At 34.3% G+C, this 12,276-nt stretch overlaps 2 protein-coding genes across 3 annotated transcripts; one reads left to right on the top strand and one right to left on the bottom strand.

Moving 5' to 3' along the window:
- The first annotated feature begins 1,169 nt into the window (after positions 1-1,169).
- Positions 1,170-2,435, top strand: LOC9652271. 2 transcript variants are annotated; one of them, XM_024671048.1, is made up of 7 exons: positions 1,170-1,307; positions 1,357-1,455; positions 1,509-1,631; positions 1,692-1,770; positions 1,823-1,919; positions 1,979-2,147; positions 2,214-2,435. In XM_024671048.1, the coding sequence occupies exons 1-7, from the start codon at positions 1,173-1,175 to the stop codon at positions 2,310-2,312; spliced, it is 801 nt and encodes a 266-aa protein (XP_024526816.1). In that variant the 5' UTR covers positions 1,170-1,172; the 3' UTR covers positions 2,313-2,435. The 2 variants fall into 2 exon arrangements, with proteins under 2 accessions (XP_024526816.1, XP_024526817.1); XM_024671049.1 differs by lacking the exon at positions 2,214-2,435 and having other exon boundaries at positions 1,987-2,115.
- LOC9652717 lies at positions 2,318-4,113 on the bottom strand. Its single transcript, XM_002966102.2, has 3 exons — positions 3,898-4,113; positions 3,694-3,831; positions 2,318-3,629 (listed from the first exon to the last, which is right to left on the bottom strand). Exons 1-3 carry the CDS (start codon positions 4,016-4,018, stop codon positions 2,428-2,430), a joined length of 1,461 nt encoding a protein of 486 aa, XP_002966148.1. The 5' UTR covers positions 4,019-4,113; the 3' UTR covers positions 2,318-2,427.
- Between the last annotated feature and the right edge of the window lie 8,163 nt (positions 4,114-12,276).

The raw sequence follows: 12,276 nt of genomic DNA, 5'->3' as shown, positions 1-12,276 counted from the left end.
TTTCTGGTTTAAGATTTTATGAAGAAAAAGTTAATATATGTATTTTTTAACATTACAACACTTGTTACAGATTAAGAGAGTTAAAACATAGAAAATGTAAATAAAATAGGATAAAATTTTATAATAATAAATAATAGCTTTATAATTGTTAATAAAAATGTTCTTTATAAAATTATTAATTCTCATATGTCTTCTATTAACAAATTCAAAGTCATGTCTTACTAAAGAAAATATAAAATGGGGAATAAATGATATTTTGACAAATGATAATATTAATAATATACTTTCATATAGTTTTGATATATTAATTTCAAAAATAGATACTAGTGATTCAAATTATTCACCAAACTATAATAACTGGATATCTATAGATTTTGGACGGGGTGCTGCAATCGTAAGTGTTAAATGTTTTGCAAGTAATCCTCTAAATTGTTTTGTAGGCAACCTTTCAAATAATTCTATTTTTGGTTTAAATATAAAAAATAGAATTCTTTATTTAGTTAAAAAATATAACAATACTATGAGAATTACAAAATCTAGTGAATGCACTATTATAGCTACTAATTTTGAAATTGATTATTTTGTTTATTATTGGTGGAATATGAATCTAACATATTTAACATATATACTAAAATTTTCTAGAATAACTTATTTTCAAGAAAATTGTGATATAAGTTTCTCAATGTTATATGCAGGATACCCAAAAAATTCATTAAAAAGGGTGAAGTTTTTAAATCCTTTAATGGGAAAAATATAATTTATTTAAATTTAAACTATATACTTAAACTTTGTTCTGAAGAAAATTTATTATGGAAATCTGACAATAAAGAATATAATGATAATTATATACTTAGTTTCCAAACTAATGGCAACCTTATTCTATATAATGAATATTTTAAAACTTTATGGTCAATTAATAAGTTTTGTGTTAAATATTTTTATCTTACATATATTACTATTCAATATGATTGTAATTTTGTAAATTATAATACTTCAGCATCAAATAAAGATTAGTTGGCAACAAATACTTACAAACATGTTGGATGCATAAAATAAAATAATTATTTTTTATTGTAAAAATCATAATTGCAATATATTAAAGTAATTTTAATAATTTTGTTCTCTTAATTCTAATTTCCTACTAGTAAACCTTAGGGTTTCTTGTTCTATCCATGGGGCAAGCGTCTTCGATCGAGGAGGCTGTGGAAGTGAAAGCGCCGTCCATGGAGGAGCGACCTTCTCTATCATTGCCTGCAAAAACGCTTATTGCTGGTGTTGCGTTTGGAGCATCGCTGCCGATTGCGCAGGTATTTTGATCTTCTGGGCGGGGAAATTTCACTCCCTTTTTGCTGGAAGCGTGTAGGAAAGCTCTGCAGGATTTCCTGTGCCACTCCACTTGCGAGCTGGGCTTTTGGTGCGGCGTTTGTGGCTTTATGCTCGACATCTTCAATGCAGGTTCTTTTTCTTCTTTCTTCTTTCTTTGAAGAAACTGAAAGTAGATTGAATAGATTGTGAATCAAATCGAAAGGATTGCTGCTGCCGAGTTTCCAGATGTTGATGCTGGTTTCTCGTCGTCGTCTCAAATTCTTCCTGTGCTCTTACCAGCGTTGATGGGCCTCGTATCCTTCAAGGTATAGTCAAGGGTACAAGTTTATGTTTGCTGCTTAAAACCAAATGGAAATCTTGTGCAGGCTTTAGGTGGCAAGTATCGGAATCTATTGCCAAGTGATGTGCGATTTCCTGGAGTTTATGCACTGGCTTATCTTCCTTGTAAGTTCTCAACTCTTCCATTTTGTTTCCTCGCATAAAGATCATCTCACAGCAGGAATGCGCTATGCCTCCAAGCACGAAAAGTTCCTCATCAGGCTTTTGTACAGAGAGTTTGGTTGCCACCACTGCGGCAAGACAATCGGAGAAAGGTAAAATCTCAAAACTCTTAGCTTGGAAGCCTTCGATAGCGATTGATGATCTCTGTTAGCATTGCAGATCACATACCGCCTAATGCTCTTCACTGGAAGCCTCGACGCCGGCTCAAACTGACCCAAAAGTTCTATCCTCAGTGCATTCCTTGCATGAAAGTCCAGAGCAGCTCACTCCGGCATGGATTGAATCCACTGGTCTATCACCACAAATCCGGCTGGCCACAGGTACACGAAAGCTAAAAAAACTCTATCCGCTCCACCAGGCTAAAAACTTCCCGTGTTTCTGTTCAGCCATTTGTATTTTCAGGCTTTTTTCTGCCTGCTCTTGTTCCAGATGCTGAAGAGCTCAAAGGAGAGCTGCTAGCCTACCATTTTGCAAAGTGGGCTTGACATTCTTTCTGACCGGAAGAACCATTTTATAGTTTTAACATTTTTATATTTTTTTCCAGTTCTGGAAAAGATTTACAAACATTTTTGTTTCCTTTTTTTACAGTTCAAAAAATGCCTAGAAAACACTCTCTTTGAATGCTTGCTCAAGGAGAGGTCTAAACCTGTGCAGCGACAGCATGACATCCTGGTTCTGCAAGTAAATCTTCTTCATCTCCCACCAGCCCTTGGAGGTGATCTCCTCAGGATGTGCAACAGCTGCACTCTCCCGCCCCAGCTTCTTCACCAGGCTGCTCTCCTCCGCCACGATCTTGTACTCCAAATACCTAAGCCCTGCTTTCATGGCTGGCTGGCCATAGTAAGTCTGCGCAGCCCATTCCGTCCCCAGAGGAACAATCTGAATGAAAACCGAAGCCGGCCTCATAAACAGGAAGTGCGTGAGTGCCGCCCCATGCACGCCAACCATGACATGGGCCGAGTGCAGCTCCTCGTGAAGCTCAAACAGGGACGAGTGCGAGTTTGGTGCGAGCACAACGACACGGAACCCGATCTTCTTGGCCAGCCTCACGAGTGCGTTCTGGTTGAGCAAGACCCTGCTGCCCTTCCGGGCCAGCAGCACCAACTTTGGGCTCGAAGATCCGCCAACTTTGTTGCCAACTTTTGCGACGCGGGACATGGGCTTGAGTGGAGATTTCTGGGAGTTGAGCGAGGCTTTGAGCAGCTGCTGGAAGTCGCGCATTGAAGCTTCTGGTGCTTGGCTGGCGATGGCGAGCTCGTCGTGAATTTGCATCCCCAGGATTGCTTGCGGGAAGCAGTGGATACGCTTGGAGCGATCGAAATCCTGGACGGGATAGTTTGAGAGCTTGCTCACGATGCTACCGTATTTCATCATCCACCATTTGTGGAGCTCCAGGACGAGGAAGACAACCTCGCCATGGAATTTGTGGGAGGTGATGAAGAGGGGAATGAGGCCGTCGTTAAACTCGTGGTAGACGTTGCCGGTGTAGCCGCCCGTGGAGAGGATCACCGCCGGGACGGAATGGTTTGTGTCGCAAGGCATGCTGGGCGAGGAGCTGAGAGGGAGGATTTCCAGCGAGACCTCTCCAATTGTGGCCATGCAGCTCTTCTCCCATTTTCTTGTGTAAGGCTTGATCTTTGCCACAACTTGGTGTGAGTCTTGGGGTGATTCTGCGTCCAGGAGCGCGACTTTGCCGGCTCTTCCACCGCTCACTCGGACGTCGCCTCGCAATTCGCATACGTCGGTTCGAAAGTGAGAGAAATCGCAAGTGATGTTTGATTTGATTTTCTCCATATTCAAGCCTGCGTAGCCAAGAGCACGAAACTTCACAAATGGTTTGCAAATTTCCTACAAATCGAATCGCACCTAGTCCTTGAGCTTTCTCTTCTTGAGCTGCCGGTTGCTGGGCTCGATCCTGGTTTCCATTGCTGAATTTCCCCAACAACAAGTTCATCCGCCTGCCGGGATTGCTCCTGAAAAGAATGAACAGCTCTGGAACATCATCTGCGAGAAAACTTGTCAATCAAGAAAATTCACAGAGAAATTGAGCTCTGGCGCATCGATTCCTACAAACTATTGCTGCTCTGTGCTGGATGACGCTCAACAATTCCACGATTATCCAGCTCCCCAGTGCCGCGAAACAGAGGACAACTCTTGCGCTCCGGCGATTCTTCTTCCATCCCTTCGCCATTGCCAGGATTGAGAGAAACGGACCAAGAGGTCTTCAATTTACAGCCGGGCCAAAGGCACGTATGACTCGGAGAAAGAACGAACGGTTTTGCAAAACAAAAGTCTTCTTTTTTCTCGATCGCAGCCGTCGGTGGCCAGAAGGTTGGCAGCCGTCGATGGGCGAAAATCCAAAACATCGTGTGAGACACCCAATTGAATCAAACAACCAAGCTTTGCTACACAGCTTTCACATATAAATTTGTGAATCATGGGCTCTCACTCACTACTTAATTCTTTCGTTCTCTCCCCTAATTCTCTTTTGGTTTTCTTTTTTCCTTGCACGTCTCTATCGCCACCATTGCATTCATTTTGCTTACGTAGACGTCGCTGTTGTGGTCCGTCCGATCCGACGAAGCCGTGTTCCACGTAAAGGTGGAAGATGAGTACAACGGAGTCATTATCAGCGGGGTATCTTTTACACGAATAATACTCTGTTTAAACTCGGGCCTGCTGGCTTCAATTGGCTTGGGTTGGTGGCACATTGCCTTTAAAATTAAAATCGATAATATTAAAATAAGCCATCTGGCTGGCTTAACCTTTTGCGTCCAGATTTTGCTTGAATTACACAGTTGTTATCAAACTGTTCTGATAATTAAATTACTATATATGCAAATATTAATGAACTGAAATATTCAAAAGCTTTAAATCTTACTGAAGTAATGTAGAGCAGAAAACATAAAGAATATTATGTGATAGTACAGATAAAATTTCAAGGAGGAGCTTAGATTTTTTATTAATTTTTTTAAAAAAAATTTAAAAAACGAAAATGTTTTATTCACATCATATTTCTTTAAGAACTTGTTTAACTGAATTTTAAAATAATGGGAATTTAGTTTTTGTTAAAGATATAATGTGAAGCTATTATGATTTTCAAAATTTAAACAAGTAGATTAATAATAAAACTGAAAGTTTATTTTTATATATACATGTTTTAAAGTCATCTTTGCATGTTTTAATATATTAATAGAAATCAATAATCTACTTGATCTATGAAGTATATGAATAATAATATAAAATCTTGCTTGTCATATAAACTATATAATAAATATGCTCCATGATAATATAATAGTAATTTTTCATATATATTACTTATTTTTCTCAATTTTCACCTACAGTCCACTACAAAAATTATGATGTCCACTTTTCTAGCTATATAACTTTCAAAATTTTAATTAATTTTAATTAATTAATTAATTTCTTTGAAATCAATATATATATATATATATATATATATATATATATATATATATATATATATATATATTCTCTCTTTGTTGTTTTTTATTTTCTTTTTGGTTGTTTCATGGGTTTATTATATGGATTGAGATATATCATTTGTTTGAGTTTATGTTTAGGCTCAAAAATAAAGCACATTAGAAACTTAAGGTTACATTTTGAGTTAGTAGAATTGATGTTAATATATTTGGTTCGATCACTTTATTGTGATTACCATCTTTCATTTTTAGGATGATGCTTAGTGTCTACATAAGTTTCCCAAATACTTTTAAGGGATATAATTGTAGTGGTATAATGGTTTGAGTGCAGCCACTTATATAGATTGAAACTTTTTCCTAAAGATTTTTATGCTTGTGTATAGACATGTTAACGATAATGAATATGCTTTCTAACAATTACATCATTTCTATCAAAGGCCATTTGAGTTAATTTTGTAATTTAATATTTTCTTCTAAAGCCTTTTGCTTTATATAAAGCTAAATATGTCAGAGCATATCAAATTGGGCATGTTGTAAACATCACTTTATCAAAATTTTATAGGTCTTATATATACACTTGTCCCACCCACCCTTAACAATACTCTTCTGCTAACATAGCATTATAAAACATTACCTCTTCTACTTGTACTTATATGTACTTTAACTCCACTTTTTGTAAAAGATGAAAAATGAGAACATGGATATGGATGTGGTCTTGGCTATGATATTTACTATTAAATATGTGATGAAGTTGGTTATACATATTAGCATTGTCAACATTTCTTAAATTAGCATCCTCCATTTCCTACATAGAGGTTTTGGCATCAATAATATTTTGTTGCAATAAAAGGTTTTAACATAGAGATTCTTTTAAAGATGAAGAGTTGTATAAGTAATAAAGGGTCCTTGTGCAAATAAGTCAATAACCCCTTTATCCATTTTTTGGAAATACTATCAAAAGGTTCATTGGGCATTAATTATTTTTATGACAAAAATTTCCCTATAATTCTCTTTATGTTAGTCAATATGTGTTTAAGTTTATTTCTATTACTTGGTTTATTACCATCCACTTTTGTGTTATATGGTAAAGGTAATCTTCATTCTATATGGCAACAATTATATATGTGTGTGTGATAAAGCAAACTTAACTATATATATATAGGTGATCTTTGTAAATGACTAAAATTTCCATTTTACTTTAATCACTTAACCACATCTTTGACCACTTAGAAGAGTCTCACTCACAACTTTTATAAATCTTATTCCCAATTTAGGGTATATTAACCCCGTGAATGGCATGTATGTTATTCAGCCTTTGCACTTGGTCTAAGTGCTCTATGTGTCTAATCCCATGATAGACACCCTAAAGGTACCACTAATATATCAGCCCATTACACTAAGGCTATATTCATTTACCATTATCTCATTAATAACCCAAAATCATTTATGCCATAGTTTCATTTTTTAAAGACTAAGCCATTTGTCCCCAAGACTACACTTTAACATTTTTAAGATGCCTAAAGACATTAGAAACACCCTTCTCCAATGTTCTTTTTTCAATCCCCACCATATCCCTTTCCATGTGGGTACTCTCTTCATCTTACACCCTTAGGTGCCTTAGTTATATAGTTAGAGCAAGGTTTTGATGAGCTACATTAAATATTTAAATATCTACTTGGATTGGGAGTATCGACTATTCAATCTTCTAGGGGAGGTAGAGCTAACTCTTGAATATTTCACTAAGCTACCCCACTTATTTATCTATATTCACTTTAGCTTTGGATTCTTTAGTAATTATATCATCACTTAACATGTGGGTATAAGGTATAATATAAGTTACATTAAGCCAAACTAGTTTCACTAAAGTCCCACACTCTCTTTATTATACTTTTGGAACCCTTTGCAGCCCCCCCCCCCTCCTTTTGGGGGATGTTCACTTTGGGCTTTCACTCTATAGCTTGTATTAGTATTTAAATTTGGTCTCGGTCTTAGACTTGGACTTGAACTTGGTTTCAGTCTCAGTCTTGAGCTTAGACTCAGTCTTGGTCTCAGTCTTGGTCTCAATCTTAGCTTTAGTCTCAGTCTTGGACTCCATCTCGGACTCCATTTCGGGTCCATATCAAAATTCATTTTGGACTCCATCTTAGGTCCATCTAGGATTCCATCTTGAACTTCATCTCAGGTCTATTTCAGACTCCTTCTTAGACTTTATCTTGGACTCCATCTTGGGTTCTTTTAGAACTCCATCTTAGATCCATCTTGGACTTAATCTTGACACTTCCACGTGTCATATGTTAATCCTTTTATGTCCCTTTTCTAGAGACTCGCTTATTGATTGTTTCGTACTTATTCCTCAAGTATTTTGTTGAGAGTTCCACTTCTACTCTTGACTTTTCAAGTTAGAGCTTTTAGTTCACATATTATGTTTATTTGGCTTTTTCTTTGGCCACTACTATATGGCACCCTTTTGGCTCCACTTTAGAGCTTAGGGATTTGTGTCTCATAATCTTGAGGTTGAGTTTTAATCTTTTGCCAAATGAAGCTTTTAACTTTATTTTTGGTATAGATTGGTTACAATGCAATCATATCAAATGTAGTTTTGAGACTTCCCTTTTATTTTATATATCTCTCTTCCATTTCTTTCACTTTTGTTCCACTTTATTTCTTTACTTTTACTTTTACTTCCATTCCTTTTATCTCCTTATTATTTCCTATTGTGTTCCCTTCTTGCTCTTTTATTCTCTCTTCAAATCTTTTAAACAATATTTATGTTATAATTGTTGATCGGCTCAATGAGTATGTTGATCTTTTCAACTTTGACTTCTTATCTAGAGTTATCTCTTCAATATGCATATATCATAAGGTGTAAATTTCTATTGATGTTTTACCATATAAACTTTTATAGTTATGATTATATATTACTAATAGAGTTAAGATTACTTTCATAATGCTAATGCTAGATTCTAGGATCAATATTTGATGAGCATTTTTTCACTTGTTTGAGCAAAATTTATTGAATATTTGGGCTGCATAAAAATGGGACAACAATAAGACTATAACTCTCATTATTATCTATCTATGAAATGTTGGCTTGTTTTCTCATTCTTATAGTTTGTCTAAAGAGCTCTTTGTGCAACAAAAAGGATTGTATCAAATGTTGTGGTATGTTAGAGCAAATTTATAAGGTTTGGCATGATATGCAATATCATAATCTTCCAAATATATATATATATATATATATATATATATATATATATATATATAACATTTCATATAAAGGGATTAAGAGCAAGTTGTACTATCTACAGATTCACTAGTGCTTCCAACTATTGTTCTTTTAGATCCCAACTTATTAACAAAAAGACTTTAATTACTTTTTATCCTTTCGAAAGAAAGGGATATTATTATACTTTTGAAACTCTCTACCTTTGTTGAGCCTGTTTCAAGAAATCCCTCACTAGATTCTAAATATTAAATCTTTCTACCTTGAATGCTTCAATTGCGAGTAACTCTCTATAGTACTCAACCATGCCGAGTTTTACATTATGGCTTGCCAATTGATGACTTCCTATGGACTCATTTTCATACTTGAATGTAATGAGTTTTTATAGAATATTTTTGCAAGTCTTAAATGATTTACCTAATCGATCTAGTCTCTAGAGACATAGTATTGCAAATAATTTTCCAATTGCTTATTCACCCTTTTCATTTACTTATTTGTCAAGAAGTGTTATTACCATTATATTTAACCTGATACTTATTACCTGTCTATGGGGGATAGGATATGTTGAATTTCAACTTGGTTTGATATTACTTCAAGAGAGTTCTCCAAAACTTGTTGGTGACAATCTTATCTGAATTTAAAATGATTTCTTTTGGCCTTTCCTACACTTAAACCACTTGTTTACAAAAAAGTTTTACTACACCTTTCACATCCATTTTTGTTGTGGTGAGCATGAAATATGCCATTTCAGTCCACCACCATGAATATCACATTAAACCCCTCACTTGGGGGGAATCTCATAATGAAGTCCATCATAAGACATTTCCACAAATGATTAGAAATTGGAAGGCTTTGTAATAAACCCTCACAAGCTTTGGTCACAGCTTTATCTGTTGATATGTCTTTACATAGTCTTGAACATCATTAGCTATATTTGACTAATGTACTTTTTCTTGAATAAGCCCATTGTCTCGGGCACTCTACCATGTCCTATAAAAATTTTATCATGACACTTTTCTAAAGCCATTTTTCTTAATTTCCATTTTGGGACATACATCTTCATTTGCTTATAGTAAGTGATTTCATATATTTCACATAACTAATTTTCTCTTCTTTAGGTGGCTTGCCTCTCTAGTGAGCATCTCACACTTCTTGGTTCCTTAACAACACTTCTTATCCTAAACCATCTTCCTCATACACTATTCACACATTATTCTATAAGGTTGTTGTTGTGCTAGACATTGCTAACTTCAAACTTGTTTCACGACATTGCTCTTCCTAGGTTTATATAGATTCTTCCAATTGAACTCAGCCAAAGCATTAGCCCATTGACCCTATTTTCCTTGAATGTCGTGCTGTGACAAAAAGTGCTTCATTGCCACATTATTTGTGTATACCTTAAAGTGCCTTCTAAGGTAGTGTCACTACTCCTTAAATGTCTTAACCATTGTAAACAATTCCTTTTTATAGGAAGGCCACCTACACTAAGCTTTGTCCAACTTTTTCAAAAAAAACACTACTAAGTGATTGTTTTGTCTTAACATTGTGCCTAATGCAAAATCTAAGACATCCATTTCTACCTTGAAGTCTTTACCAAAATTTAGTAATGCTAATATAATAGCCTTTCTCAATTTCCTTTTGAGATGGACAAATGCCAGTTTACATTCTACTATTCATACCATCTTTTTTTTTCCCATTTGGTCTGTTAAAGGTAGGGCTACCATTGAATAATGTTTGATAAATTTTTTATAATAGTTGCATAGCCCTAAAAACACTCTTAACTTGTGTATATTCAATGATTATTCCTATTTTTGAATCGTTTGGACCTTCTTGGGGTCCACTTTAAGCCTATCCTTTCCCATTACATGCCCGAGAAACTTTAACTTTTGTTGAGCAAAGTCACATTTGCTCTCTTTAGTGTACAACTTATGTTTTATTAGTGTCTTAAACACTTTTGTTAGATGTTTAGCATACTCCTTTAGCATTTCACTATAGATTAAGATGTCATCAATATAGACGACCATAAAATGATCCAAATAAAATACAAAGATGTAGTTCATTAGCACTAAAAATATTGTTGGTGCATTACATAACTTAAAGGGCATCACTAAAAACTCAAGAAGCTCAAATGCCAACTTGAGAAGTTGGTTGATAAAGGATAAATTTAGTGTGAAAATGAAGGTGGTTTCCTCTTGATTTAGTAGGGGCTATTAATCAATAGTTAATGAAGATATTGACAGCTTTAAAGGGGGTTGAGTGTAATGCATGTAATTATGGGATAAAATGTAGATATACTATCATTGTCTAGCCTTAAGAGATAAATGGGGATAAATATCCACTAACAACTCTCTTATCAAGTAATTGCCCTTTTTCTAATTAGCTTAAAGGGAGAGAGATAGAGTGTAGTATATCCAAAATTGGAGGAATTATCAACACCTCTTTAAGATTAATAAATGTATGTTTATAGTCCTTAGATTAGCTGAAAGACAATATAGATGACTTTAGTAATGTTTACAATGATGCAATATGATAAAAAAAAAGATGATTAATAAAACAATTGAGATATTTCATCTTGCCAAGGAAGCATTATATATTATTCACACATTTCGAAGTAAAGAATTTCAAAATAGCCATAATTTTATCATAATCAACTTGCAAACCTTTACAAGACATATAGTGCTTAAGATAAATCATGTCTTTGGACCCATATACACACTTTAACTGCTTTAGCTTCATACCAACTTTTTATAGTTGATCCAACACTTTACAAATATTACATACTGTTACACACTTTATCTCTCTCCTTTTAAGCGGGGATAGTCCAAACTTAAGTTGAGTTCACAAATTGAGCTCAATTCATCTCAAGTCAATGCTAGTCAACATAGTCAACCATAAGTCTTATAAAGAAATGTTAAGTTAGAAAAATGTTACTCTTTGGTGAACTTGAAATTCATGAATTTATTTGTCAATGGTTTAGAGAAATTTCTAGTTTTTGAATCTTTCTAATGCAATTTATATAATAAAATACTCTTTCTAGAATTAGAAGTTCATCTGAACCTATAGAAAGTTTTGGGCTTTATTGGTCCCAAATAAAAATAAGAATATTGAAGTTTAAATGAACTTGAAATTTCTATTGTACATTTCAAAAATTGACCAAAAATATATAAATAATTCAAAACATTGATTCACTCATTCATTCTTTAAGGTTTACAGAAATGGGAAGCAAGGAAAACAAAAAATCTATAAGTAGTTCTAGTATACAGAAATGTGAGCATGTTAATTTTATTTCACTACCACAGTTTCTATATTACACTTTTGGTCTTTATTACCCATCCGAAAATGTGGAAACCACTGTCACTATTAATAAAAATGTTTTTGTTACTTTCAAAACAATAGTTCAGAGTAAGAAAAAAGAAGAGATGGATAGTATAGCAAAAAGCATTAATAAATCCATTCTATAAAACTTTCAATGGCTTTTGTAATCCACTAAAATATTATAAAGAAAAGTAATTTTTTTATATAGATCTTATTCCTCTTGATATATTTTATCTTGCAAAGAGTATAAGTGTGTAGTATATATGATGTGGACAAATCAAAGAGTTAAATCTACATATATTTTTTAGATTAAAAGGTAATCTTGCAAAAATGCATGTTTGTGTGCTCGTGTGTGTTTGCCATTATTATATATGGCAGGCCAACTATATAAAATAAGGCTATATATTAAATTATGTGCTAATTTTTAGCTTCTTGAACTCTATAGCCACTTGCTCTCATAGTAGATGT

Source organism: Selaginella moellendorffii, unplaced genomic scaffold (genome assembly GCF_000143415.4).
Source record: "Selaginella moellendorffii unplaced genomic scaffold, v1.0 SELMOscaffold_7, whole genome shotgun sequence".
Classification (NCBI taxonomy): Eukaryota; Viridiplantae; Streptophyta; class Lycopodiopsida; order Selaginellales; family Selaginellaceae; genus Selaginella; species Selaginella moellendorffii.
Note: the sequence above shows the minus strand (reverse complement) of the source record. Positions and strands in the feature narration are given on the sequence as shown.

Excerpts from the sequence above, each read along its gene's own strand:
- LOC9652717 (XM_002966102.2), bottom strand. The coding sequence starts at position 4,018 with ATGGCGAAGGGATGGAAGAAGAATCGCCGGAGCGCAAGAGTTGTCCTC. Across the intron at positions 3,832-3,897 it reads GCACAGAGCAGCAATAGTTT|ATGATGTTCCAGAGCTGTTC; the intron begins GTAGGAATCGAT and ends GTTTTCTCGCAG. Across the intron at positions 3,630-3,693 it reads AGAGAAAGCTCAAGGACTAG|GCTTGAATATGGAGAAAATC; the intron begins GTGCGATTCGAT and ends TTGGCTACGCAG.
- LOC9652271 (XM_024671048.1), top strand. The coding sequence starts at position 1,173 with ATGGGGCAAGCGTCTTCGATCGAGGAGGCTGTGGAAGTGAAAGCGCCG. Across the intron at positions 1,632-1,691 it reads TGGGCCTCGTATCCTTCAAG|GCTTTAGGTGGCAAGTATCG; the intron begins GTATAGTCAAGG and ends AATCTTGTGCAG. Across the intron at positions 1,771-1,822 it reads TGCACTGGCTTATCTTCCTT|CAGGAATGCGCTATGCCTCC; the intron begins GTAAGTTCTCAA and ends ATCATCTCACAG.